General features: G+C 36.4%; 1 protein-coding gene across 12 annotated transcripts in view; it reads right to left on the minus strand.

Annotated features, from left to right (window-relative positions):
* Nucleotides 1-23,992, minus strand: part of DLG1 (discs large MAGUK scaffold protein 1) — a 187,938-nt gene that overhangs the window by 16,801 nt on the left and 147,145 nt on the right. For all 12 annotated transcript variants that reach the window (XM_069024442.1, XM_069024441.1, XM_069024438.1 and 9 more), the window contains 5 exons: nucleotides 23,471-23,627; nucleotides 22,279-22,381; nucleotides 11,529-11,643; nucleotides 4,967-5,143; nucleotides 4,135-4,204 (listed from right to left, as the gene is read on the minus strand). In XM_069024442.1, coding sequence (XP_068880543.1) covers nucleotides 4,135-4,204; nucleotides 4,967-5,143; nucleotides 11,529-11,643; nucleotides 22,279-22,381; nucleotides 23,471-23,627 — 622 coding nt within the window. The remainder of the gene's footprint in view (nucleotides 1-4,134; nucleotides 4,205-4,966; nucleotides 5,144-11,528; nucleotides 11,644-22,278; nucleotides 22,382-23,470; nucleotides 23,628-23,992) is intronic.

Genomic DNA, 23,992 nt, shown 5'->3' on the forward strand with positions numbered 1-23,992 from the left:
CTCTGCTCATATTCTCCATGTTTCACATGCTTAGTACTGAGAAAACTAGTTCATCCTATACAGCCTGACCTGTATTTCACAAATTTAGGCTTACTGTGAGTGTAAAAAAAAAGTGAAAACTAGGCTGCTGTAAGATGGCCAAACCTTAATGACTCAAAGTCAATTAAATCATTGATATTATCTCATTTAGGGGTTACAGTATTAAAAAAAAAGCCAAAAAAAAAAAAAACCTGAGGTTTTTGCAAACAGCTGATACTGTAACAGAACATCAGAAGTATTTGGCAGTGTTACCAACCAACTAAAACAAACAACTCCAAAACCTGCATCAGTGTTTTACTATTGCAATTCATTGCAAGTTCACTGAAAGAAATGACTTTGTTCTATGTAAGTCTGCATCCCAATACAAAGATTAACTTTCAAAAGAGACAAACTAATTTCATTGGTTCATTGTGGCTATTATGTTTTTCAAGACTGCATTTATAATTACCGCATGAAAAACCCTGTATTTCAAGGATCATGTTCAGCAACTTTTGACATTAACTGCTCATGTTGCTGAAGAGTTTCTGCATCTCAGTTGCTACAAATGTTTCTAGAGTTAGTTACATAGACATTTACATCCATGTGAATATAAACTATTATTGTGCTCCTTGTCCAAGTGATGGAGAGCATCAATGCATTTTTATTCCTATATAGGTATGTCTATAGGTAATTAGCACAGAGTTTAGTAATATCTGCCATGTCTTCTCCTGAAGGCATCTTGTGACTACAGCACCTTTAATTTGCTGTTCCAAGTCAGTAAAAAACCTCAAAGTATAAATAAATCAGTAATGTTTTAATTGCAGTTATGCCCAGAACTAGAGCTAATACAGCTAACTTAAAGTCAGCAGAAATTTCCTTCCCTCTTTTAGCATGAGTGACTCAACTGACCAGTTTTGCCAAGACATAAAATTTGCCACATTTTTGTCATTTGGTTTGCAGAAAAGAACTACAATGGGAAGGATGGCAAAATAGGAAAACACCCAACTTGGTTTTGAGACCCTGTGCTGTAGGGGGACTATTTCTAAGCTATGTGCAGCAGGAAGTAAGAAAATTCGGAGCATGTTAACTTTCAAGTAATTGTCTTTCTTCAGCCCATGCGAGCTCACATTCTTCTATTATATGCAATACAGTTGCAAAAAGGCATATTATCCTTTCTACCAGCATTAAGTATGGAATGAATTACAGTAACAACTAGGGGTCAAACAGGACAAAGTTTTTTTTAAATGGTGGGCCACATTTTTTGGCACAATTGAAAACTAGAACTTGGCCTTCCTAAAGAGAATGTCTATAGCTGTGCTCTTTTCCTACAGTGCAACACAAAAGCTGCATCCTGCTACACGACTAACAATCCTTCTGGCCATCTGTTTTAATACAGATGCTTTTGCTATGCTTGGCAATAGCAGAAAAATCCAGTGATTTTTATTACCAATGTGTTTTTTTTAAAAATTACTTGAAATTACAAGGTGTTAAAGAGGCACATGGTACCATGGGAGCACAATCAGTGACATTGAGCCCTGGAAATAACAATACTGTGATAAGGAGGAAATCCATAAAACCTTTAATTGCCTTGCATCTGTGTTCGACTAAAACTGTTATTCCACTGTAAAAATTGGTAAATTATCAACCTGACACATTGACAAAAGATCAAGTTTCAAGCCAATCATATGCTTGCAGGAACAATACTTGGCACAGGCAAATTTTTAGGTTATGGTCCTCCTGACCTTCTCTAACAGAAGTCAAGTCACTGCAAATGATTTCTCATAACCAGGAAGGGTAATATAATCTACAGAACAAGGGCAACAAAGAAATATGTCCAGAGGAGATCCTTGCTGAGTATGCTGAAAAATACTGTAATGTAAATTCAAAAAGTAGAAGTCTCACATCTATGTAACTGTTTCATTTGGGCAAGTCCCTCAGTTTGGTAAAAGGAGACAAATGTAATAAAGCTAAAATGGTTCAGTTTAGCTGAGGCAGTGAGAATCTGCAATTTGTACAGTTAAAAGGAGTGGCTGATTTATTGGACTTCATAAAACATAATCAGGTTCTTCATTATAGTTTTGAAAATATTTCATAATAATTATTTTAACTTTCTGCACAGTACGTCTTCCTGAATCAATATGAAAGTTTATATACTGCATGTATAATGGTCAGAGTCAGTTCCATTGCCAAAAATAAGAGAAAATACAAGTAATATTATACTGATTTTGCATAAATGATTAGCCAAAAGATTACTTTTAAAAGATATCATGATTATAAAAAGCTAGAAGGATTTGCTTATTAGTTGAAAATGCATAGTAATTGCATTAAATTTTTCATAAGCCCACTGGCAATCATTCACAAGCATCATAAGCAGGAATATATTAAATCAGAAGCAGCACAGAAAATGAGATAAATGTGTATATGAAAGGAACGAACAAGAATAAAATGTAACCATTTCTGCTCCAGACTTTTTAGCTTTCCTTACAATGAAAGGAACATGGATTTCAATGTTAGCCATCACTAGGGTTATTCTTCAAGGAAATAGAAATTTTCAAAAACTGTACAAAATGGGTATTTCATCCTGTTCATGGAGTATTAGCATACACAGACACAGGAAGGCACATGGTCCATGAGGACATGGACAGTGCAGTCAACTTACTGGGAAAAGTATCATCATGGCAAATACAGGAGGAATACTTTCAAGAGAAACTCTGATGTTAAAACATTTACAGCTGAAGCAAAAGATTGTGAACAGTGTAAGTGTTTTTGCAAAATGAAATGTTACTAAAGAAAGAGAACTGCAGTTCTACATCAATGGCAAGCGTAGTTGCTTTTCCACTCAGTATTCCATGCATTTCTTTGGTGCTCTGTTAGTACACAGGGACTGTGCACCAACTCTGCTGTTGTCAAAATGCTAACTTCAATCACGTCAGTAATTAACTGTTTGCAGTTTATTGGTAGACAAACTACAAAACCATGCAATTATCTTTCAAAGAACATGGTAACATTTGAAAAATTACTTAACATAATGAAAAGAATCTGAAGTATTTAAGCCACTCTTTGTATGACTTCTAAAAAGCAAACTCAAATTACCATGTCAGTTGATAACATTTTATTCCAATACCAAATTACGAATGCACCAAAACAGAAAAATACTGCAAATAATCCAGTGAATCTCCAAGGCAGTACCATAATTGTGCATCAGAAAGTAGCTAGAGATATTGATTTCCTTTTAAACAAATACTTATGGGGAAAAAGATGACATTTCGTTAATAACTGAAACCTTTGCCATATAGCAGAGGGATGTATATATGGATTTTAGAGTCTTTATACTTGCAGTCCTACACTATCGGGACACAATACTGAAGCTTTAATATTTTATAGATGTGATTTCTGAAGTTATGTAAACATTGTAACTGAAATAAATTACTAACAGGCATTTGTGGGATTTGCAATAACAACTAACAACTGCTACAGCATTAGTGCAATTAAAAATATAATCACTATTTAAGAAATAGCTTCCTCAGGAGCTTAAAGCACACTTCAGATTTTTTTAAATGGCAATATATTATTACTTTGGAAGACTTACATCTAAAATGCACATGCCTAAGTCTTGAAATTACTAGTCATATACTACTGGTAGAAATGGTAAGGTTGTGGAATTGTTTCTCAAATTTCAGAACAAACAAAACATTTCAAAAAAGCCGCACCCTCAAAACAAACAAAAAAATTTAACTGTTATGCCATTATGAAATTGCTATAATTTTGGCTACAAATATTCCTATTACTACTCATAGGCTCACTGCTTTCTCACCACTCATTCCCATCACATGTACCGGGACAGGAACCACAGCTGTTGGAAATGGCACTGTTGAATACTGGGTTAGGATATACAGCTCCTACTACATTGCAGTATTAACAAGCATATATATTTCTATGCTAATTCTTTAAACAATTTGCAGTGTTTTGGCAACTGAAGTCTGCTTTGGTGTTCAGAATTATTTTATTTCTGTTTGATAGAATTTAGTCTTTTCACTCAGATCTGAAACTGATTCTCCACACATAAAATCACTGAAAAATGTTACCATTCACAATGCCAGCACTTCATTAACTCACCCCTTTATCTCCTCTTGTTTTGGAATTGAATTTCACTGTCTTCAAACGGGCTCGTTCTTTTTTCTCAACTCTGCCACAAAAACACACACAACAGTGGCAGAATCAGAACTTCAAGTTACTGCTTGTTACAAAAGAACTATATTGATGTACCTTTCGTACTACACATTTTATTGCTTATGACATATTCAGAAAATGGAAGCCTGCTAATGGAAAACTGTTATTTCTCAAGTGATGAGCTGTGAGAGTACTGGGAGTATTTTGTGGCTATATGTGTTCAATAAATCCAGAGGGTGCAAAGAGGAAACATGACACAGTAAGTGAACAGCCTTAATTATCAGTTAACAGCAGATGCTAAGATTCAGAGCACCTAAACTCTTATTTGAGTCTCCAGTATGCCAACCCAAACCTCATCTCCATTGGCTCTAGCTACCAAAGGATGATTTTCCAGTTTTCTAGGTTCTGGGTAGAAAGAAATCATGATAGTGTCATGACTTGAATAAAATTCACTTTGCATCTTTTCATACATAAATGGTTATTAAACTGTTATTAAACCCACAGTTTGCTTACAATGAGAACAGAGACGGTGGATGTGGACTACCTTTATCAACACCAGCACACAACTCCTAAGGCTAAACAGGGTTTTAATAAACTTCTCATTGAGTAAATGAGAATCCCACTACAGATTACTTAAAACAAACCAAAAAACCAAAATCAAACAAGTGGCTGATGTGGTACAGAATTAACAACAAAGAGAAAAGCATATACAGTATATGTATTAATCAGATCAGATGTTTAATAGCAGACATCTCAAAGTCACTAAAGTATGACATACCTCCGTTTGCTTGGGATAACTCCAATTTCATCACTTTCTCCATCTGGAGTTACCTGCCGTGCTTGCCACCATTCATCATCAGAAGCATTAATGACATGGAGAATATCGCCAAATTTGAAGTTTAATCCTTGACTCGGAAGGCCACTGTCTTTAGTCTTGTCATAATCAAAAAGAGCTCTACATTGAAAAGAAAAAATTAAACATAGAAAAAAGCAAGAAAAAACCAGGAAAGTATGAATAGCACAAAATATGAAGCAAGCTGCCTGTACTATTCATAAATGATTGCATCATTCTGACAGGTACTTACAGAAGGCTGAATACATTCTCTCATACACACACAGAATATGTAGAACAGTATCCACACACACTTCTAAGCTTTAATGAATGAGAAAAAACTTCATACAGAGCAAACCTCTAGTGCTTTACAAAAGCTCTATAGAAGACATCTGCAATTCAATAAGTACTTTGCACAGAGCAAGTTATATATCAGCCTAGGATAAAAAAGCACGCAAGTAGTTAAAGCATACAGCATGGAAAAAAGTTCCATAAAGTACACTGTTTCATATCAAGTTATAAATTGAAATTATTTAGTAATTTAGTACAGTTTAGTACTGTCTTTCAAATAAAAGTCAGTGTCCTGCTCCCAGGAAAAAAAAACCAACTGAGAAATATGGTCTGATCACCACTTTGCTACTGTAGTACCTAAAGGCAGAGAACCTTATGCACATTCCTTTGGGAAATTCCTGACCATTTCAAGAGAATCTCATCCTTTTTCCTAAGGTAAGCCTGTTTTCAAATAATAGGCACTCACAATACCTGAATAGCAGCTGCGTGACTACAGTTTTATTAACATTCCCTCTGGCAGCAAGATTGGTTTATGCAAGCCACTATTACCCCGCCCACATCCATGCCTGCTTTGTACTGACTCCTGTTCCCCTTCTTGCTTAAGAAAGCATAGGTGCCTGAAAAGAACTGATGCAGAACTGATGCAGAACTGATCTGGTTTACAAGTAAAATCTTTTCTCCCTTTTGGATCATTTTATACCTGGACAAGTTCCCTGAGGAAATGAAGATATCTGCAGTATGCTGCTCCCTGGCACAGCTGAGGGTTTAATGAGGACATGGAAATGAAAGATGACAGAAGCTTCGTAGCAAACAGCAAGACATTACTCCTAAGATTCTGCCTTCTAAACAACTCTTCTTTTATATTTGAAAATAGTTCCTGAACCTCACCTATGTAAAATAAGTGCTTGTATGACACCATCCAAAAAATCCTCAACATCATTTCATCTGCCAGTTTGTATGTTGTCAGTGCTGCAATTTCTGAACAATACCCAAATCCAACTTACTCGATACCAAGCCATCACAAAGTAGTACCAACAGATTGCAGTGTGATGATTTAAAAGGGTGTCATTTTCCTTGTCCAAATTCGGCTTGTCACTTTATCCCAAACACTGGTCTTACATACCTTTTTCTGCTAGATTTTTAATATCACAGAAATTTTTAACCCATGTAAGTCATAACCTGTTTGCTCCAAAATGTACTTCACTTTGTGAATTTTGCCTTTCTAAAGCACTGAGTGTATTTCTTTGGGTTTGAACTGCATTTATTCATAACCAATAGCAAACTGTTTACAGGGAAAAAATCCAAAATATTTTGTCAGACCAATTCACCTTCAGCATCTATTGCAAAACCAGAGTTGTTTGAGACACCATGCCTTTCTTGGGTTATAAAATATAACACAACTTTTCCTAAAGGATTAAAGGTTTTAATAAACATTTTAAAAATGTCTAAAAAACCACAGAAATTTTAAAATGGCTTCAAAATATTTACTCTTCAGCTACAAAGAGCCTTATATTTAAGTCTGCAATACCGTTAATTTAAGTTTATAACAAAATTTAGGCTTTTAATTTTGAAATAGCTTGGAGGTTGAAATACCACCTTCCTTAGCAGTGCAACCTTCATGATAAGATCTTTTGGGTTAATTCCATAGCATACTTAGGATATCCTGATTATTTTTAAAAAAATCAGAACAATTTTTTTTCCTTTGAAACGGCCAAGATACTGCAGGTAAGAAAATTATTCAGATAGGAAGTAGTTATTCCTCCACATTTATTCTGCACATTTGTTCAAGAGACACTCTGGACAAATATCATTTCATATCTCAAAATAAACTGCACATAATCCAGTATGTACTTTCAATGCAGATTTAAGTTGTATACATTTTCACTGAATTAATTACATGAATCGTGAAATTTATTTCCTGAGATTCCTTGTTAGCATTCACGTAATGATTTCTACCAGCACCTCTTTTAACTTCTATTTTTGAGTTTGCATATAAATTTATAAAAGCTGTGAGCTGGGCTTAACAGCATTAACATATATGTTGACTACATGAGAAAAAATACTCAGGAGTGAAATGGAAGCAGAAATGGATAAAGTCGTTATTACCAACATGTAATCATCAAACTGTGTAACCATCAAACTAGATAGATGGTTACACAGAACAGTTTTTGCACAATGAAAGGCAGTTTCAATCATTTCTTCTGGTGAAGTCACTCCAAGAAAAATAATTTTATTGGACAAAAAAGTCAAAGCTGATGAAGATGGTTTTTTAAAAAGATCGTTTAGAATGTCACACAATAGTGACAAAACTGCGCAGCTAACATTTATAGGAATACCAGGAACTGCTAATGATTATATATATGACCTCAAAAGCAAATAGAATTAACACAATTTTTTTTTGATTCCGAGTGATTAACATGGCTTTTCCTGTATGCCTGGCATGTCATCAACCAAGAACTCACTTCACAGCCCAGGTGATGCATTTACATACAGGCTGGTATATAAAACATACTACTATTAACTCCCTGCATGGAGACTTTTATTACAGATTAAATATGCCATGTACACATTTACCTAGTGTAAGTTATAAACCCAATTTACTTAGAAATAAATTTAGTATTCCTGATCAACTACTGCATTCAATGTAGTCCATTTACTGTAAAGCTCTATTTAAATCTAAATGGGAAGCCCTAAAAATTATTTTCTAGAGAAAGCACCAAGTCCTCCCTTTTATTTCACTTTGTATTACTCTGGAACCAAAGAGCACTAAAAAAGGTAACTCAGCTCCTTCATCCAGAAGTCTAGAGAAACTGAAGTTGGGTTACATATTTCATAAGTGCTTATGCTTCAAAGCCAAAAATTTCATGGCTCTGTAACAGTGCCAAATATTCCAGAGTATTTTTTTACCTGCCACACTCATTACTTTCAGTATCATAGGCTGTTGACTGAAGCATTTCTTCAACAAAAAAAGCAACCAGAAATTCCTGCAGCAAAAGCATCTACATGCTTCATTTAATTAAATATGAATTAATTTTACCAATTCACAATAAATGAGGTCAGCTTGTAAAGGAGGTTCTCTTTTTCTGAGTTTTTGGTAGTTATTTGAAATTTAACGTCTGAACTCTGAGGATAACATGGAGATGACCCAATTAAACTTCAGGCAAGTACACTTCGCCTGCTGCTAATATCTGATCTTATTTTTCCAAAGGATTTAGTTAAAATATCCTAGTCATTTTAAAACTGTTATGTTTCTTCACCTTGGAGATATAACCATTTTTTTCTCTGATTCAGGCACAAATCTGCACCATTGTTTGAATTTGGAATGTATTATGCTGGTGAGAAGAAGGTACAAATTTAAAAGTAATTTTTGATTTTGAATGCTACACACATTGCAGACTGAATCTTGCCACAGAAGATGAGATAAAATATGGAACAGATTTAGTCTCTCTCAACATATCACAGAAACTTGATACCATGAAGGTATCTCACATGGGCTTTTTGAAGCTGCAGATGATATGGATATAGCTCAGATGCAAACCCAGAGACATTATTATGAGAGAATCTGTCTTCTCTTAGAACAAAGACCAGAAGAAATATAAAGCAAAGTAAGAGAAGGTACATCAGTACATCTGAATTAGCTGGGGACAGGGTGGTGGTGTGGGGGGAGACTTGGATGTGCAAATGAAGAGTCAACTGCTGCTGAATTGCTGTATTTGTACTGCTCTCCAAGGACTGTTTCCTAGATTGCTATGTGTCACTTTTGATATACATACAAAGAAAAATATTCCATTTTACTTCAAATTGTATCTTCAGGCAAACACAATTGCCTTTTCCTTAATATTACATAATACCACAAAAATGCTGCTTACAGGTAGACTAGTCTTAAAGATACCATGTTTACAGGGATACAGTGATGTAGCTGATTTTACTTCCTAATTTGTTACCATGATCTTGAGAAACCAGCAGAGATGATTTTCAGAGTATTTTTATTTAATAGGTTTTCTGCAATTGTGATTGAGTGCCTATAAACATTTTACTGTTGGATTTACCATTCAATTCAGCATTTTGTTACATAACTGGCATCCTTTAAGGCATATCCAAAACCCAGTACTACTGAAAAAAGATAGCTGAAGTTACTAACATTGGCTTTGCAATGGTACAATTAAAAGTAGAGTATGATTATGCCAGAGTGACTTATTATCAGGAATAAAGTGGATAACTAACATGTTCTGTCAGTATCTAGCAATATGTGAAAATATTCATAAAAGTTACTTCAATGTGGTCAAAATTGCATCAGAAACCAGACAGAACAGATGTGAACTCTTTCTGTGCATACAAAGTTGCCTCCCAGTCTTTGACAACTTTTGGTGCGATGACATGAGCAGATCCCAAAAGCCCTAACAGCACCCTCTGTAAAGAGATGTGGGTAGGAAAGTATTTCTGCAGTGGAATTTTTGCATTTTAGATTTTTGTACTGACTTATACCAAAACTGATTATTGAGCCTCAAAAACCTTCAATGAAACCAGTCCTCACAAGGCTTCTGTCAACAACCTGGAGAAGGCTGCAAGTTCTGCAGCAGCTGGCAAAGTCAAAAGCTCAACAACTTCCATCAGTGGAATAAAAGCTACGTAAACATAAAATGCTTGTCGGTGGGTTAAAATATCAGACCAGAGTGCAAACTCGAGCATAAGCACTTTAGAACCTAATCAGGCTATAGCTAACCAAGCAAAACAAAAGCATTTAGAATTGTTTAGGCTTAGTTATATGATGAGGGCTAAAGCAATAAATCTTGGGATTATGGAAAGGAAGATCTCAGCAAAATATCCATATGTACACCTAGCTACCTGTGGAAATTCAAAGATATGGATAACTGTGGTATCAAGCACCTACCCTTAGTATTTAAGGCATTTTTGTTAAGAAATTTTAATTCTGACCCCCAAAATATTTAATGCAGACAGAAGTATAAAAAAAAAAGTAGGCTCAAATCTAAGAAAACAGAATCCAGCTACTGAAATGATATGTCAAAACACAGGAACTACCTGTTAGAGTCAACCTAAATAGAAGCCCTATGAGTATTTAGCTACATTTGTGTCAAAGCATTCAGAAATAGGTTACAAAGGACCATGACTTTTCTGACCATCAATACAATCAGGGAACTGCTTCATGTATGACTTGCTTCCTTTCCCATAGCTCAGTAGATAGAACACACCATGAACAAAACAGTATCTGCTTTGATGGGAAAAGTCAACAGCACCTGAGCCTGCTTACTATTAGCAGGTAAATCAGTGAGGTCCTACAACATTTTTAACCATGCTTAACCCAAGCACCAGAACTACTTGAAGCTGTACCTGCTCTACTGAAACATTCTGGCCCCTACCAAGAGGCTACTGCTGGCCCTGATTCAATCCAGAGATAAGCTGATTTGGGGAATTCAAAAATCAATTTATTTTTAAGAACGCAATCCTTTTACCTACATTCCATACTTATGCTTTATCAGTACATGATAACTGATGTAGGAATTAAATGACACATGAATAAGCTGCACCTTGCCATAATTTCCCTGTGAAACCACCTATTTTCTCATCTGCTTCATGCTCTTACATTTCCACTTCCTTGCCGCCTCCTTTACATTAAACTTGATATGAATAAATTAATGAGGTATGCTCAGTTCATTTGCTTTGCATTTTCTCTCTTGGTTACCATGGAAAAATATTCCATAACAAAATGCAATTGGATAGAGAAATAAGATTTCTTAATAAAGCCAAGAAAACAACTAAAGTAAGCTGAAGGAAATAAGATGGAAATCTATCAAATCTTAAGAAAGGGAAGACCATAAATTTGAACTCAAGTACTGAGCAAGGGAGAATATGAAGACTTCTGTCACAAAAACACAAAGTGAACCAAGCAAGTTGTTAAGACTTCACATACACTGAATTAAAGAAGAAATGCATGTTTTTGCTGATGGATTATCATCTTTCTAAAAGCAAATAATAGCACCACTCTTCAAAGTTCATCTAGGGTTCTCAGGGATATTACTTCATTTTCAGCTATATTACATTAATCAGTCTAAATAAAGTACTTTTAAAATTATATTTGCATATAAGTATCCATTTATTAATACCTAGTAAATAATTGTAAGAAAATGCAAATACCAAAATAGTAAGTCTACAGGAAAGCAGAAAAGCACAGTAGCAATACTATGAAAAAGATGATTACCTGACATAGAGGGATCTCTTCTGGCTGGTTCGCAAAGATCCTGATCCTGAACTAATGCTACTGTTCATCATCTGCTCCCGTAAATCATGGATTTTAGCTTCAAAACGACTGTATTCTGTAACAAAGACAGGCATGGCAGTTAATTTCCTGCCAAACTTCAGCTATTAAACTGAAAGAAAATCTGAAATAATTTTGATTAGGTGAAGAAAATACACAAGAATATTATACTTCAAAATTTCTTGATTGGAATCTATAGTACACAGTAACTGTTTTTTTCTAATTAAGACAAACATTTCTACTAATAATTATCCATTTCATAGAAATAAAAAGACAGATACAGATAAATTTTACCCCGTGATAGAAAGGAAACTTCAGAACATACATATGAAATACATGTTTATAATCAAGAACTATGTATTTTACATTAAAAATGTTAAAAAATGGGAATGAAAACTGTATTTACTTCAAAATTACTGGATTTGATTGAGATAAGGAATTTAACACTACAAGGTGGGAAATATGCAAAACATCTTCTGAAATAAGACTGTTCCTCTGGGAGCTCAGGAAAGGAAAAAAAAAATCTAGAATTCTGGCACGAATCTCAATTCACTTGTAAACAGCATTAGAGATTCAAACTGGCCCCACAGAATTATGTACAATGTTAATCCTGGAAAAACGGATTGTGTTCTTAAGCAGCACCATGTACTAATAAAACTATGCTAAATGCATTTGATTTTAGCTACAAAGGCAGGCAGGAAAAAAATAATTGCTTCTTCAGGACAAACATCTCCTGAAGTGAGGTACTTACATGCTGTCAGCATAAAATACGAACTCAGAGCAAGTAAGTTTTTCCTTCAGCTGAATAGTTTGGACTTCAGGATCAACAGATCCACTTGTAAACCCTTCCTAGTCAAACGAAATGTTCTGCAGCCACCACCTTCCCCAGGAGACCACGTGATGCCAGATTATAACAAGCCAACACTGGGAGAGCCAGGGCGTGTGTGCCACAAGCAGCTGCTGGACTGGCAATGAGCTGCTCTCCTGAGCTGCACCCTCACTCCCTGTGGGCACCACAGTTATTCAGGAAGTGAAAGACTGGGAGAAAGAACTCTAAAATAAATAATCTTGAGAAAATCTTTAAACTAAGGTTCCTTCAACATCCATCTAAAAACTGTGAATGTTTTATCATATTATGTTCTGTGACCCTTTCTCCCCACACACTCATCATACAGTGAGCACCAATAGCATCTATAATTAACCCTATCCAGATTATGACAATATGAACAGTCTCTCAAATAACCCTAACTTTTGTCCTCTACAAGCAAAAGCTAGTAGCTTTTAAAGATGTCTTAGTTTTTAAAATAGCACCAAGTGCCTTTTTACAAATAAAGTTCAGATCAAAAACTTTACCAGCACTAAATCAAACTGATGAGGTTGTTTGACAAGAGAATAAAAAACATTATTTCCACGACTACCAATGCTATCACTAACAACAAAAGAATGTAAGATGACAGGACAGTAACCGAGGAGGAATGTGAGAAAACGACATTTTTTAGAAAGCAACATTCCTTAGGGGAAGGGCTCAGATGCAGTGAGAGAACAACTCACTCGTGCTGTGCTACTGCTGCCCTGCAGGGCCTTGGGTAAGTCACCTCATTTTACTCATTTATACCCAAGAAACGACAGACCTAAAAGATTTTTGTGTGCCCCTATGTGAAAGGGAAGTAATCACAGAAAAGATCAGATAATCCAAGCATTTTCTTGTGCTACTGCCTGTTCAGTACTAAAAATATCTGCAGCTCTTTGTAATAGCTACTGGAAAAAAATACAAATTTCTGTATCATGTGTCATTTGCTTGAAGAATCAGACTTCCTCCCATGCAGCACATAGATGTAAGAGGGTTACCAGGGAGGCTATTTCCCAGTATTGCTTAACTCTACCCTATATTTCATCCTCAGTTTGCAGGTCTTGCAGCTTCCTGAATTAATTTAATTCTTCTCATCAGAACTCCTGGGAAGTAAGTGCTGAATGAATGACAGGGACATCTGTAGGAGTAAGGAGGAGAATAATTTCACAGAAGCTCCTGCCATATGAATAAAGCAAAAAAAGGAAACTAATGGGCTGGGACTGAGAAGGCTTTATGTTTGAAAAGAAGGAGTGCCAAGAAATTTCATATTTAGAAGAAGCTTAAGCACTGTGCAGTCAGAATCTGGTGAGCTCCCTTGATGTAGAGCTAGCTAAAATTTGGGTTATATTCCTCATAACAGAATGTTTTGTGAGGAACAGGATGGATAAAATTCTCACCATCATTGGGTTTGGAGCTGAAAAGTACACAGGATTTTGGTTTTTAAAAAAAAGAAACCTTAGTATTACATACAGTGGTACTGAAACTAATGCTGGAGACAGAAAATAAGACAGCAGCAGGACTCTTAATAGCATCAGAAAAGCAGTATCTGTTTGATACCCAAAGGGTCAGCACCTGTCCCCTGGTAAGGGTTGACCAAGTAGGGTTGGTTCAACTTCAGCATTATAAAGTGTGAGCTCTGCTAATTTGACTAGAAGAGGCTATATTTCTATCTCTGTGATTGAGTTGGATATTAAGTGTCTTTTGCACCTTCAATCTCTAACTTTCCTTCAGCTTCTCATCTCTAGATTCTCACAAACGCTAGAGAACTATTTCTTTGCAAGTCCTTTCTTTCTTATAGATATGCATAACAACCATATATAGTGTATGACAAATTTGATATTTGTTCCCCTAAATCACAGTGCACACCACAACAAACTTCCACATGTCTGTGACAAAATCATACAATGCATATATAAATACGTAACTTTTTAAAAAAGTTTTGTCACGTCAACATTCCAGAAATTTGGAGCTGGAACAGGCACAGTGGACAAGATGAAAAGGACACCCTGCTTTCTTGGTCAACAGGAAATGAAGAGAAGGGGTGTATTTGATTTCTGGTGTAGTGTTATCAGGGTAACCAAATAGAAAGGGCACAAACTATTTAAATGAAAAAGTAAAACTGATTTTAACCCAAATGAAGCAGGCTGGTCATAGGAACTCCACTTACAAATATGCTTCCAATTTGCACAGCCATCAAAACACTGAGATTCTGAAATAGTATTTTAATAAGAACTATGGTGGTACAAGAAACACAGACGCCCACCCAAAAAGAAATTCAAAACCACAAGAAAACCACATAATCCAACCTCTCAATCTTTTCAGGTAAGAATTTGATCAGGCTCCAAAATCGGGTGTATATGCAACAGCACTGAATGAAACTTCACTCAGAATCTCTTACAAGGTCTACATTTTAGGAAAGCTGCTGATGCTATTCATCAAATAAAGGGTAACAGGCAGCAAAACTAACATGAAACAAAATAAAATAAGAATATTAGAATAAGGGCATTTTTACTTGACTAGAATTTTCTCAAAGTTTCTAAGAAGTTTAGAGGCAGGGAGGGAATAGTATCTGCCATCATAACAGAGACCCCGAGGAAGCACAAGCACCTCCTGCTTCGATTCATGGCATTTATCCAACAGAACCCCACCATCACCCAAGAAAAAAATCCAAAGCCTACTCAGGTTTACACATAATCAGTTGTTAAGAACATAGGATGAATACATCTGGGCTCAAGTTTAAACTTTAAAATTATACTGGATAACCAGATGGTGCAAAACTACACTAAATCTGCTCTATTTCATGTCTGCATGCATTCCACAGCAAGAAACAAAAGGAGCGAAGATTAGCAAATCCTAGTAGATTACTCTGATTCAAAGATGCTGAAGTGATTTTACCTAGAAATCTGTAGTGTGTTCAATGTCAATATTTACTTGAACAGAAAACTGGAACTCCAGAAAGGATCTGATCACTGAAACTCTCCTGGGCTGCCCATCTGGCGGGCAACAAAACACAGAGATACACAGGAAAGTGGTGAATTGTCTGTGCAGGCAGGGGAAGAGGAAAATGAGGCCACAATGAAAATGCATCTGGTCTGGAACACACTTTCTAGCAAATGGGGCAGGAGAGCAGAAGGCTACACAAGGGATGGGAAATTCAGCAAACAGCACAGAAGGAACAGCAACTCCAGGAAGCAGGGATGTGCGTACAGGGAACAGATGGCAACACAGCGCTGAGCAGCAGAGATTCTTACATATATTGAACCCACGTAGAGCTGAAAAAGTTCGCTTTAATTAAAAAAGTATGCCCCTTGCTTCCCTCTTCCCATCTGTCTATGGAAAGCCCTCTTTAGCAGGACCCGTTGGATCTATCTAAGCAGAACCTTGTGCTGACAATTTTATATAACTACTGATTTATATTCTTTTCTCAACTCTCAGACTATTCAATTTTCCTTTTCATGATGCCTCCAAACAGGGAAATGGAGCCTGGTACTTAGGATAGCCAGCATCACACTGATCCTGTATTGATCTTCCATTTGTTTTTCTTTTAAAATTCATGGACCATATTAAAAACATCATAAATCATTTTTGAGGAGATATTATTGATATTATTTTGCTGCAATGCTTGTCATTTGACATTAACGTTGCCTGGGAGAGACCACAATGAATTCTACGTGTTATTGGTGACTCTCATGCACTCTAATGTTTAATGAGCTTGTATCTCATTAATCACTTGAAAGACTGGACCAAGGAATTTCAAAATATTAGAGAAACTGCAGTTGTATTTAGTTAAGAACAGCTCCCACAGACCTGGGAAAACTCAGAAAGAGACTAGGTCCAGTCACTGCTGAAGTGAATCCACTAAAAATGTTGATGAAGATTTAGCAAGCATGCACAACCAATTTTATTTTGTATATTAAAGAGTAGGAGTGAGGTTTTAAAGGATTAAAACATGTGTAAGCCGATTTACAATGTCTATCAGGGCTATATATAGCAAAATCCTTTTTCTAATCTTGATGGGTCCAGCTTTGAAGATACTCTAATTGACTAATATAGATTACTTGCAAATGAGTAGAACCAGGTACAAAACAAGCAAGAACAGAAGCCTGGAAAACCAGGGACCACATACCCAAAAACAGGGCAAACTTTACTTGAAGTATTTTTTTCAAGAATTTTTCATTTTATGAAATTGGGATGCACTGATCTTTCTAACCACTTTTGTTTAAGACAATCCATGTCATCATCTATAAAGCAAGGGAAGCTCAGCCTTGATAAAAAACAATTAATGAAAACTAAGTTTTGTACAAGCATTATTGGCTTCATGCTACCCCAGCTGGACTTTTGCAGACGGAAAATTTACAATATATTTCAAGGCTAATGCTCAGAAAGCAATCTTAGCTTATACATATGAAAATGGTACAATTTCCCAGAGCTTTGTTATTCTCTTTTGAATTCCACTAAAAAAACAGTACATAGATGCAGCATTGTAAACAGAAAAATCAGCCACACACTGCCCATTGAGCAGAGAGCTCTAACAAAACATTTTTGTGTTCCCCTCCTTTTTTGTTTTTTTTTTTGAGTCATTTGTTTTAAAGACGAGAGGGAATGAAAAAATAAAAAGTTTCCATTAACAAAACTGAAAAAATATGTGTTAACTATCTATATGAACAATGTAGGTTCAGAAGCAGATGTTTTACAAAAATACCTTGAAGTCTTCTCTTGATGTTTTGGTTCCACCTTCTCCTAATCTTACACTGATCCACCAGATCACCTAAGAACACGAAGCTAATCTGATCACTAAAACATCTTACCACTCTTTCAGAAAAGAAATTGTAATTTTATTTTTGGTATGTCAGGTGAATCCTTGGGAAACAGAAAGGACTGCTACACTTTTCTGTCATGATAGGTTTATATGAATTTTGCCCTGCTTTCAGGAAAGATGATGTGACCAGTGAATGACTGCTGATGCCAATAGACTTGGCCTGCTTCCTTCTTCAAGGCCCTCCAAGAGCAGCTTCACCGATTATGTAACTGCAGTTAATGTTATCCATATCCTTAACACAGCTCAGTTCTGATCTAGCAGAGTATAACTACACTAGAAAACTTAACCCACTAAATTATTTTCTACCAAATTTCAATCAAATATATATTTAATATATTTTTTGGCTGTTCTATTATTTTTAAACACATAAATGTACTCAAGATATAATACAGTTATGGCAGCCTACTGGCACCTCATACCTTTTTGGAATGGCAAAATCTAACCTTCCAGAAATTCTGAATTTTGAGGCAACCTTATTATTACGTCTCAGATGGCCTTTTAATTTGAATGAATGTAATAATGGATGTCAACATGACACAGAGCCCCCAAGAGCTGTAAGCCTCTGCACAGTCCTATACTTCCCCCTTGCTGCTCCTCTCCTCACTACATTCCCTTCAAGCACTCAAGTTCCTGTATCCCTGGAATGCAGCATGATCGTAATTCTGACCATTCTGAATCTCCACTCCCAGGATGTACACATATATCCAAATTGCTTAGTGCTTCCTCTTATTCCTCCTCACCAACATGACAATTCCTCCTTGCCATCCTACCTCTGCAGGAGACCCAGAGACACAGCAGTGTGGCACTGAGGTGTCTGCAGAGCCAGGGAGCAACATGAAAACGAAATGGAGCAGAAGCCACTACAAATTAAAATGGTTTATCAAAACAATTTTTTTGTACTGAACCAACATCTCCTGCTTTGAAACTGCCCCAGATCACAGTACTTCTTTTCCAGTGGAATTCACAGTAAAGCAAAATCCCTTTTTATTCATGAGTGGCATCTTAAAAGCAGGTAGAAATTTGTAGTACAAGTAAGGGAGTAAGGAAAAGCTTCCAAATCAAGGTGAAAATGAGAACAACATCCTGACTTCCCAACCACATTTCTACAGGATAATTCCTGTTTCACAAACTCCTGCTCATCTCCTATTATAGATCCCTCCTCTGCAGCATCCAGCCTCAGCAGGTCCAAACCCACTGATCTGCGCAACTAGGGAGATTCTGTATCCACACCCATGTCGTGTATGTACCACAGAAGGATGTACCAGTACAACCCAATAGGTGACCAGTTTCCAACAGTAGCTCCTGGCAAGTTGCAAGATAAAGCCTGGAGTCTACAAGGAGAAAGTCTTAGGTCAACTGAGTACAGGTGTGGTCATGCCTGATGCATAAGCCACTTCTGTAAACAGCAGAACACACTCACATTCCATGTTTGGCTTTTACCTGTCCCAAAGAGTGCTGGCAAGTTGCTGAAATGTAATTCAGTAGAGTAGAAAAACTTTGTAAGGCATCCCTCAAATTTACTGAACACTCCTAGAAACTAAAGGAATGCCCAGAAGGACATTTTAAAGAATGCAGTTATATCTATTTTCACTCAATTCCATAACCAAGGAACATTGTGGACATTTAAGGGAAAGAAGTCAGCAGTTACATAATTTGAGCCCAAATTCAATAAAATCAATTTCATTCAGCCATAATAGCCTACCCCAAATCCTGTAATTAGTTTAGTTACCATGGATTTGAAGCAACAGATACGGAAAATTCAACCCTTTGCACGAAAAGAGCTTTCCAGTGATTCATTTTTCTATAGCCTAACTCAGGCTTTCCTATGAGAGAACTGCTTGCAAAAATCCTCTTTTCCCAAAAATAGGAGGAGAAAGACAAATGGGAAATTTATGATGGGAAAATAGGAAATATGATAGGATGTAAAAACATAAATTAGCATTCCCCATCACATCTATGAACATACAAACTGTCATATACAATTACAGGGAGTGAAGTGAGCAGGTCCCAAGTGTCTTCCAAATGTTCCTATCATACTGAATCTCTTTACTTGGTTATAATCAATCCTGATGGATGTCTAGAATCTCCTTGATCTGTCCTAGCTGTCAGCATCTTTTACAAAATCCTGCTGGATTCGTAAATATAAATAAAATACATATGCAATACAAGCAGTTATACCTGATGCTCTCCATCTTTATGAAGACATTTGAGAAGCACCAATCATGAACAACTACTTTATGAATATTTTAATACTTGTTAACCTGTTTCCAAATGGCATAAACAAAAAATGAAGATAATTATACACACACACATATATATATATATATAAAGTATTCCATGTAAATGACTCTAGTGAGGAGAAAAGACTACCATGTAAAGATATAATTTAGGAAATATGAAGATGACCAAAAAACATATGCACTTTTATAAAGTGCACTCAATCACATGGATGGTATTTTCTATTTGGAAAGTCAAATTGCAAACAGACTGCTTTCCTATGTTAAAAAACAGTAACCTTTAAGGAAATATTTTTTTTACTAATCTCTAAGATATAAACAATGAGTATCTGATTCAATTTTCCTCCCACACCAGACCTGACGAAGCTGACAGCTGGACTTCCAATCAAACTTGCTTTATGAGTAGTAAGAACAAGGCAGAGATGTCAGACATCAGTAACTAGAGCTCTCTGAAGTAGGCTGGCCAAGTCAATTCATTCTTTGCCTCCAAAGTACAATGGATCTCAATTTGCTAGTTACACTTTTCCTTCATGGCATACCTCAAAAGGGCAGAGTAAGCCCTAATGTGATTCTAACATCTTCACTCCAAATGGAGATTTTAAGCACTGTTTCAGAAAGAAAGATGCTCAATGCAGACCAAGCATCTTGGGAGGAGGAATCAATACTTTCTTTGATTAATTTATCAGATGTCTGCCCATAATCTAGGGTAATTTGAGTAACATCTCCCACATGCATCCTCTCAAATGGGCCCTATAAGTCTTTGAGAACTGAATTCTCAATACAGCTCAACTGCACACAGTCTTGTTCGGAATGCTTCAGTAGCCATGAAGGAATAAGAACAGCTCTAGCCTTGAAATCTACAAGTGACAGTCACTGAGTAATTTCTAAGAGGCAGCGTATGTTGTTCTGAGCAAATCTCTGTGCAATGACACAAATCTCAGCAGTCAGTCAAGTACCTCAATACACAGTGCAATAAAATAAATTATCTACTTGGACAAGTAGTAATGAAGAAAGCTGTTATTTCCAATGCAGAAAGAGCAGGAACCATCCAAAATGTTTCGTTCTATTCTTCTAAAAGGTTCTGACTTTCAAAGTATGAAAGGATTCTTTTCATCTTAAAGCCTGAACCCTAGAAAGAAAGGACCGAAAACCTGCTGATTTTGTATGAAGTCTACATATATCCTTTGGCAAGTGAAAAAAAAGTGTTTGAGTCCTGGAAGCACATATTCTACACCAGAGAAACATTTGTTCTTCTCCTAGGGGCCACACCTCACCATGCCTTCCTGGCAGAAGAAATAGTGACCATAAAGGCCCTCTTTGAACAAAAAAAGTGCTCAGGTGCTCAAAAGGACAACTCAGGGATAAATAAAAGCATACATTTCATTTCTCATTTAGGTGAGGGGCCCCTACCCAAGAAGCAAGAGGGTGCATAAATTTGACCCACTCATGACAACACTGAAGAGCCAAGCAGAGGATAGGCCAAATGTGTACCAACAGAAATATTTGACAATTCTGACACAAAGCCAAACCAAGTATTTCAGAACCAATGCTGACCTTACTATTCTTTTTGAAAGAGTGAGTGCTCTTAGAAAATGAATCCTGGAACACAGCAATGTACAGATGGAACATGTGACCAGGATACACCCTCCTGAGACAATACAGGCACTGGCAACAAGGGCTGGCTGCAGGGATTTGACCAGGAAGCAGACATATCAATCATTTGGCCTTATTATGAACAGAGTTCCTGGGTCAGGAGAGAGATATGATATTGATGCAGGTGGAGGGGTTGGGGAATGTGAAAGCTAATGTTTCAAACACTTGGTGAGTTCAGGATAGAAGAAAGGTGACAGAAAAGAAGAAATAAAGAATGACTAGAAGCGTGCTGCTATCAGCCACCTAATAGATGAAGGCAGCAATCCTGCTCCACATCCAGTCCTGATGAACACCTACACTTACCCCTTGACAGTACTGCTAAAGGAAAGTTTCAAACAGACAAGTCTCTGCAAGGAAGATTCAGTGGTGGGCCAACCAATTTAGCAAAATTGGAGAAATCTGCTGATCATCACAGTTCATAAAACAAATGTTTTAGTATATATAACACCAATAATAGATAAGTTTGCAGACTCAAGATAAGCAGTTCATTTCAGACTATTAAATTTTTAAAATCACAAATAGACAAAGGCATTTGAAATGTGCTGCAGAAATACAAGGGGACAAATACGTGTATTGATGATGCAGTGCTCTGCAGAACACACAGGGATGGTTAATCAGCATCAGCTGCACTCTAATCTGGACCAGAAGAAACTGTGGGATAAATAGAAATAACAGCTCAGTGTGAAACTGAAGAATGAAAACCTTATGAATGATGGTCATCTGAATCGACACAGCAAAGAAGGAATTAGTCTTCTATCGTCCTACTATTAAAGCATATAAACCCACCATATTAAAGGATAAAGACAACTGGAAATAGAAAAGAACAACAGGGTATTTCTACTCAGTTCTGGATTTACTAGATTAATTTTCACGTTATGACAGTGGCAACATTTACTGAAGAAATTAAAATTCTGAAATGGTGAAAGAAAGAAATGTAGCAAGCCACGGCACCAACACTTGCAGATATTCCTATCTGGTCACTTGCAATTATGCTAACATGTGTGTGACAACATCCATTACATTATTTGTTTCTCCTCTCCTCAGAAGATGTGTTAGGTGGAAGGAGTTTGTAGATTATCTTTCTCTGATTTTCAAGTCGTACAAGAGAACTTGAATGTATAAAGCAGCCCTTACCTTCTGGACGGTACTGAGCTACAATAGTCACTGCTTGGCCTGCGTTCTTCAGGGCTGCTGCTGCCTGTTCATGGGTTGCTGCTTTTAGATCTACTCCATTTACCTACAAGTAATACAAAAAAAGCTCTTCATCAAAATTAATGCTTGTATTTATCACCACAGAACACACACCTGTGGAAAAAAATTAACTGGACACAAACTAGTTTCCATACCATGTGAATTTCCCCTGTTCCCAGAATCCTTCCTGAAAGCAAGTGTCAATAAAATCCTCTCTCACATACACCCCTCTTAAGAATTACTGAGAGTATCATAGTATATTACTCAGTGAATGGTCAATTTTCTTCTTGTTTAAGTGTGTTTTCTTTCTTTTTTAAGGAGACACAGAGAATGTTATTTTTTGTGATGGTTCAGGGACCTTCTTAGCCAAAGAGTGCCTACAGACCATGCTGTCACCACATCTAGTGAGAGACAACACCCTCTGTGAATCTGGCATTGTTTTCAATGCAGCAGATTCAAAAATAGCATCACAAAAAAACTGAAGCAGAAATGTGTGTTCCACATTTTAGACCAAAAGCACTTTTCATAGTTCAAACTAAAATAAAGATGTGCTTTAATATCAGTTTTAGTAACAGCTGTTAAAAGGACATAATTCCTCTTAAATAACTTCCAAACTACGATGTAATTCTCCAAATAAATGATTCTCCATAAATTAAGTAATTCACAAAGAAACACACAAAATATATATGACCTTCAATACTAATACAGAAAAAGCCCTTAGTGAGGTATGAGATGGATCTTTGTAAGACTAACAGGAAGTTCAGCAGTTCCTGCAGGAAGTAAAGACCCAGTTTTAGACACTGCTGCCAAGCATCTCCATCTCATTAGAAGGCTTATTTCTGAAACCAGCATTCTTTCAATTTAGACACATACAGCCCTCAGCTACCAGACTAAGATAAGTTAATGTCTTCACTGAATGCCTCTGAGAGAACGAAGTGCTATTTTAATCAGGTTATAGATGAGAAACAGGCAGACTGAAGTCCTCAAAGATACTTTGGAAGTATATTGGCATCTGTTCCATTATCTCAAATTTAGCTCAATTAATAACATTCCTTGTATCTCATTAATTGGCATTAATATGCAGGGAGGAGGAAACTTTTGTTGCTGTTTAAATAAAAGAAGCAAGGAATCCTACAGAAATGATCCGATCTCCTTTCCTAAGCTCTCCGCTCAGGTCAGCTGGCCCTCCTGCAAGGATGAAAGAGATGAAAATTCCTTCTCCGTCTTCTCCTCCCACAATGTTGAAACCAAGACCTGTTGATCCTCGATGTAAGACGACCTTTCTAGGCTCTCTGAAGGAAAAGAAAGGAATGTGAAATCTTGGTCACTAGACATGAGTAAAGGTAAAATAAACAATTAGAAAAGCTTCTAGATGCAAAATAAAATCCCCTCACTGTTGTTAGGTGAACTGAACAAATCTGTAGGTATGTATGTATAAATAAATGAATAAATAAATTCCTATTATACTACAATGCTATTCAGCACTAAATGTCATTACTTAATGTTTTCCATATTGTTCAAGAACATCAGTATAAGTTGTGACATTTTCAAATACATTTTCAATTTCAGTGAAGCAACTGCAATTGAAAAAGTTAAACTTAACCAAGTTGTTGCAATCTCTTTCATAGGACCCCCTCCTAACTTGAATGAGGGAAGA

Source organism: Aphelocoma coerulescens, chromosome 9 (genome assembly GCF_041296385.1).
Source record: "Aphelocoma coerulescens isolate FSJ_1873_10779 chromosome 9, UR_Acoe_1.0, whole genome shotgun sequence".
NCBI classification, from domain to species: domain Eukaryota; kingdom Metazoa; phylum Chordata; class Aves; order Passeriformes; family Corvidae; genus Aphelocoma; species Aphelocoma coerulescens.